Genomic DNA, 6,159 nt, shown 5'->3' on the forward strand with positions numbered 1-6,159 from the left:
ACAATCTTACAGTGCAGCACTTTCTCTATCACACATCACTCACACACTGTCAGCAGTTCAGTATCTTGCCCATGGACACTTCGGCACGCAGCATGGGGGAGATTGGGATCAAACCACCAACCCTCTAGTTAGAGGACGACCCGCTCTACCTTCTGATTTCTAATTTACACAAATATTAAAATAACCATTCGACTATATTTAGTTGAATATAGAATGGCCACTGTGAGCCAGAATGTATTGACAGCATATTAAGGGTCAAACAGGGGTCAAGATGTGATTTATTTAGTCTTAGTTCAAACTAATGTGGCACTCATTTGGATTTGCACCAAATTGCACACACCCATAAATATCAGTCCCCTCAACATGCCTGATTTTATTCATCAAGATCGATGCATTATTTTGTAATCTGGATCTGTGCCAAAATTACAGTTTTAATTCAATCACCAGCAGATGTTGGTAGATAATTTAATCAATAATTAAATAATATTATTTTATAAAATGTTTCTATTTGAATTAAATATTGTTTATTATATATAATTTCATAAAATAAAAAGAATGAGTCAAGGATAAACCACCTACAATTATGATACATTCTTTTATTGCACATAAAATGCACATAAATTAACTAACAAACATTTAATGACAGTTTTGACAAGAATCCACTATTGTTCATACACTGTTGCATTGATTCTGATTGGGGTAAATCACAAGAACATATGAAAAAAAAGCTTTCAAATAAAGCACAAAAAATAAAAAGTTGGGTACAGTGGTGTGCAATGTGTATTAAGCTGCAGGTAACCATAGCAACAATGCATTTATTCGTGGAGTATCACTATTAATACACAGAAACGAGAGGATTAGAACTACATAAACACAAACTATAAAAAAGGACAACATTATGAAAACTTAACTTACTTTTTACGTTTTCCTAATGCAGTATAAAGTGATAATAGTCTTCAAGATGTGCTGATTCAAAACCCTAAGGTGGTCAATTGATGTTTGAGTCCAATATTTTCATTTATCATGGCACGTAATTGTGCAGTAACATAATGAAAATATGATAGTGTGTCAACAAATCACAATTGTATACAATGTTAAGCTAAAAAAATGCATGGGGGGAGCATGGATGTATTAAAAAATGTGTTAACTATAATTTAAAACATTTAGATTTGTGTAATTTCATTTTCCACTTTAGTCAAAGTTAACTACTGCTACTTTTCTAGGTTAGACAATAATGGATTTAGCTGCTGCCTAATTTCTACAGGACAAACTTCATCATCAATATATGTATTCATTAAAACTGATATATTTCAATATCAGGAAACAGCTGGGGAGGAATTAAACTTGCGAGCTTAAATTGGTTTGGTTTTAAGTTGGATTTTGTTGTTTATGACAACCACTTTAAGAAAATTATACATGAAATAAAAATTTATAGGGGAAAAAATTAATTTCAAAACTACCTTTCAACTGTAAACATGTAGTGATGTCCCCTCAGGGATAGATGATAATGGTGACATGTTTTGTTCAGAAGGAAAAAAATATTGATGAAGATTGTGAAGTAAAAACCTGGTGAATTATTTGTGGTAATGTTTGTTTGATTTGGGTTTGGTCTTCAGGGTCTTCATGTGTCCTCTGCGTCTCACTCTGACGCTGAGCCACGACTGAGAGTTCAAGCCGGAGCTGTTGAACCTGAAGGACTCTATGGAGGACACAAGCACGCACACAGAGAAGAAGGCAAAGCACGAAACATCATTTATTGGAAAACAGCATTTTTCCAGTCAGCCACATCTGCAAAAACCCTTTTTGATATAGGCTATACGTCATATATCCAGGCCAGATAACTTTTACTGCACCGTGGTCAAACTGTTCTGTCACCTTTCATGCAACACCACAGCTGTAGCACCATCATGAGTCATGACCCCAACTCTGAATCAAAGCTAACATGAAACCGACGTAACTCATATTCACAAAAGGCAATTAGGTTTAGGGTCAAAGCGGGTTTCCGTCCTGCTCAGGGCTCACAAGGTCGACAGTGTGCGGAGAGAGCGCACCGATACTTCAGGGATGAATTCTTCAGCTAATGAGATCCACCGTGTCACCGGAGGACTCATCAATGTTGATAATAATTCCCCCTCCTCAGCCCTTTTGAGCATCAGACTAAGAGAGCAGCCCCAGACCCACAGTTGTAAGAGAACTGAAGTATACATTTAACCGCAAGGCAACAGGACTTGTTGTGCTTTAGTCTCTTGACCCAAAGCAAGGTTTATGTCTACCCTCAGTGCGACTGCGTGGGTAAATACAGGTTATCTGACTGGCTGGTAGGTATTCCCACCTTTTCTTCTTGTTTGCAGCAAGAGTGAAAGCAGGATTTAAAATTGTATAACATTAAATACATCATTTAAAAAGGTTTCATGGCTGACACTTGGTTTTAAAATATTCATATTTAAGATCAAATAGATCTGTATGAATAGGTATACAATGTCTTTTACAGGTGTAAATCTGAAAGTTTGATTGTAGAATTTGTGATGTAAAGAATGTGCAGCAAATATAATATTACAAATATTTATTTTAGATGCAAGATTTGAGAAACTCCAAGTAGGGGTTTGAGACGGTGTGTATCAACGAGGATTCACAGTTATTAGGATTGAAGAATATGGAAGTAATCAGCAAAATATTTACTTTCTTCACCATAAACAAAGAATGGCCATTTTGACTTATAGGTATTGAGAAAGATTAAAAAACAAAAATAAATAAAGATTTAAACGACTTTACTTTATACATTTGGCAACTTACTGAACCAAATGATCTCCCTTGTATTCTTGCCACAAACATGAGAGACCAGGTCCCACTGTTAAGTACAAATATTTAGGTGTAGTACAAAGTGTGTGTATTTGTCACTCACTGTCAGTGATGAGGGAGTGTACGGCGGTGACGTGTCTCCGGCCCAGGCCGTGGCTCCTGGACAGCACACAGTCCACGTACATGTCCCAGAAGACCCGGGCCAGGTCCCAGAAGAGATCCGTGTGTTTGCTGTTGTCTGACGCCCTGAGGAAAACCATCAGGTCCCAGAAGGCGGGCACCGTGTCTGCGATCCTCGGGGAGCGCATCTCCAGCAGCAGCGCCGAGGAGGAGTCCCAGCACTTCGGGTTGGAGCGCTGGGCCGCCAGGGGGTCCACCTGACCCGGCTTCTGGCCCCGGAGCGGCACGGCACACATGGAGCTCAGTATAAACACTGCGGCCAACGGTGCGTTCAGGAGCACAGGGACCATCTGCACAGGACACAACGCAGAAAGTTCACTTTAATATTGAGCAGCATGCAGACTATTGATCAGGTTTGATTCTTCACAAAACACATAAAATATCACATACATCACTTACAAATAGTTATATATATATATATATATATATATATATATAACATATATCCTAACATTGAGCTTAAACATTTCTCAATCTTAATTCTTTTTTAAGGCAATATTGTGCAGATCATACCTAAATACAAACTATAAAATATTAAAATATGAACCTAGATAAAAAGCAGTCAGACTAGTTTTTATAATCAAATAATGCACTTACCACTAAAGCTGGGCGCACTGACCACACTCTAATGTTTATTGGAGTTTGGTAAATATCTGTTGGCTGTTAATTGACGTCAGTGCCTCCCTCCTTTGCGCAGAGTTAGTGTAACCGTGCTGCTTCATGCTTTCACTCACTGGTTTGATAAGCGACTGCACTTATATTACGTCTCAGTTTTTGTCGTGTTTTGGTTGCATTTCATTTACAGGTAGAATAGACCGATTAATGACAGGCTCGGTATTGTTAATATTCCATCTCATATATATTGTTGTACACTGAGCAAAATGTTCAACATCTGCTGGAGCTGGAGCAAATCTAACTGTTGAATGACACATTATTATTAAATGGGAAAAATATATAGTTTTTTGTGAGCACTTTTCATCGATAAAGGGAATTCTAGTTTAAGATCCTGCTCAACAAGAGAAATTGTGTTTAACTTTCATGTCTGGACTGATTTTGATGCCACAAAGAAAAGCTATTGATTCAAAGGATTACATATTTTCATTATTATTTTGCTGGTTATTTTCTTCATTAATCTATTTGTTGTTCTTTACAATGTCAGAAAATAATGCAAATGTGAATCACTATTCACTGTAGCCCAATTGGACATCTTCAGGTTTCTTTTTATTACCGACCAAGAGTCTGAATCCCAAAGAAATTCAATTTATCATGTAAAAAAAGGACAATCAGTAAGTGGTCACTTTTTGGACACTTGTAGATGATTTATATGATTGATCAATTTTTTTAAAAAGTTGCCATTTAATTTGCTGTTATCGATTAATCATCTAACCAGTTAATCCACCTTATTGTGCAAAATGCTTTCTAAAATTCAGATTTAAGTCTTCTCCAGTCTGTGGTAGTCAAATTTAATTTTGCTCAAATTAAAAACAAATGTAATTTTTCTGACCGTATCCTCCACCAAAATCTATTTTTCTTTTTAAATAATATTACAGAGTCTTTATTCAGAGGTTTAATGCAATGTGGTATGTTGAGCTTAATGCAAATCTAGGACTTACATTTTCAGTTCAGGATGAAGAGCAAGCACGTAACATAAGCAGTCTGACCCCAGAAACTTGCACAGGTCTCCTGTCTGTAAAAACAGGCTCAGTGATGAATGGTGTTCCAGAGAACAGTGCACGAGTTACATTTCTATGCTTTTACTGAAATGTCACATGCATACTTGATCTCAAATATAATTACTTTAGCAGTGGGAGGCAGACGCTAAATGTACAGGGTGGTTTTCTTACGCAGTCATTCACACTTTCCGCTACAAGGCCTAAATTATAACTTTCAAAGAAATACCATTTTCATATTGAGACACAAAATTTAATGCTAGGATGTCTCTGGAACAGAAGTGCGGCATTAAGGTACAAATTATTATCATTAAATGAGAAAAATTCGAAATTATTATTGGTCAGCGGATGTTATGGATGAAAAAACATTTCAAAGATGGGTGATCTTTTCTCTACACTCTAATCAACCCATGGTTATATCAGTGATTTACCAACCAGTGGTATTTGTTCTGGGGGGGAGGGGGGGCACTACTATTACAGCTGCCAGCGGGTATGTGGATTGAGGAGTGGCTCAATTAATAGGAAAAAAATTGAATGCACAGTTTGATTAAAAAAAACAACTATATACTATAAACTATAATAATAATTTTTAAGTTTGCTTAATATAAAAATAACTCAATAACCGTTATCTAAACATACATAATTATCAGTTGAAATAAAATAACCAATACAAAGTTTCAATAGGCTGCTTAAGTTTATAGCTAAATTGTTGAAATAATAATCCCTCAGAAAACATACAGCAATATTTGTGTCAATAGTGTTTAAGTCAATCTGATGAGACCAATATTCCCTTTCCTTTTATCACTGGTTTGGTCTCCTCCACTTTTTGATATACCTGCCATTTTATCTGCAAATGATCAGTTGATGAATTCTCTACTGGGGCTATGACAGTGCCTCTGTGGATAAAAGGCTTAAAGGTAATGGCCCTGACTGAAACAAGAACAATGCAGTAATATATCCTGTGGTCAAATAATGTAGTCTACTAATATGTTTAAGATGTAAATCAGGCTTATTTTATTTTGGTAATTGTTGGGGAATACAACTCAAATACACATGTTAATACATAAAATATTCACTTAATAGTCTTTTTAATTAGTCTTGGTTATAAGTCCTTTTGGTTTTGGAAGCAAAGAAAGGGTGAAGAGCAAAGTCTCTATTGATTAAATCCATTGATATATAGTTATATTGCTGTGTATTATACCCTCTTAACAAAATTCATACACATAACGTGTTTATATCTCAGATATTTATTTATTAAACATCTTACATTTTTTAAATTCGAAAGCAATTTTATTTTTTCTTTTGTAAAACTGTAATATATCACTTTTTAAAAATGTTATTTTGAAAACTATTCCACAAATTCACCCGTTTAATTGATCATCTTTACTTTGCATTTGTTACAATCTTTGTTTAGCCTGCAGGCACCTTATTGTTTATGTTATTATACAATAACTGAGCTTTTGAAGTCATCTTTAAATCTAAGAGAAAAGGAGTTCATAAATACAGTAAT

The 6,159-nt window shown here is 35.6% G+C and overlaps 1 protein-coding gene across 1 annotated transcript; it reads right to left on the reverse strand.

Moving 5' to 3' along the window:
• Window positions 1-1,574: 1,574 nt before the first annotated feature.
• On the reverse strand, window positions 1,575-3,269 carry LOC118120228 (protein FAM237A-like). The gene is made up of 2 exons (XM_035174998.1): window positions 2,903-3,269; window positions 1,575-1,699 (listed from the first exon to the last, which is right to left on the reverse strand). The coding sequence occupies exons 1-2, from the start codon at window positions 3,267-3,269 to the stop codon at window positions 1,575-1,577; spliced, it is 492 nt and encodes a 163-aa protein (XP_035030889.1).
• Between the last annotated feature and the right edge of the window lie 2,890 nt (window positions 3,270-6,159).

This window comes from Hippoglossus stenolepis, chromosome 13 (assembly GCF_022539355.2).
Source record: "Hippoglossus stenolepis isolate QCI-W04-F060 chromosome 13, HSTE1.2, whole genome shotgun sequence".
NCBI lineage: Eukaryota > Metazoa > Chordata > Actinopteri > Pleuronectiformes > Pleuronectidae > Hippoglossus > Hippoglossus stenolepis.

Coding starts and splice junctions, on each gene's coding strand:
- LOC118120228 (XM_035174998.1), bottom strand. CDS start 3,269: ATGGTCCCTGTGCTCCTGAACGCACCGTTGGCCGCAGTGTTTATACTG. Junction 1,700..2,902: donor ACACTCCCTCATCACTGACA/GTGAGTGACAAA, acceptor TGTCCTCCATAG/AGTCCTTCAGGTTCAACAGC.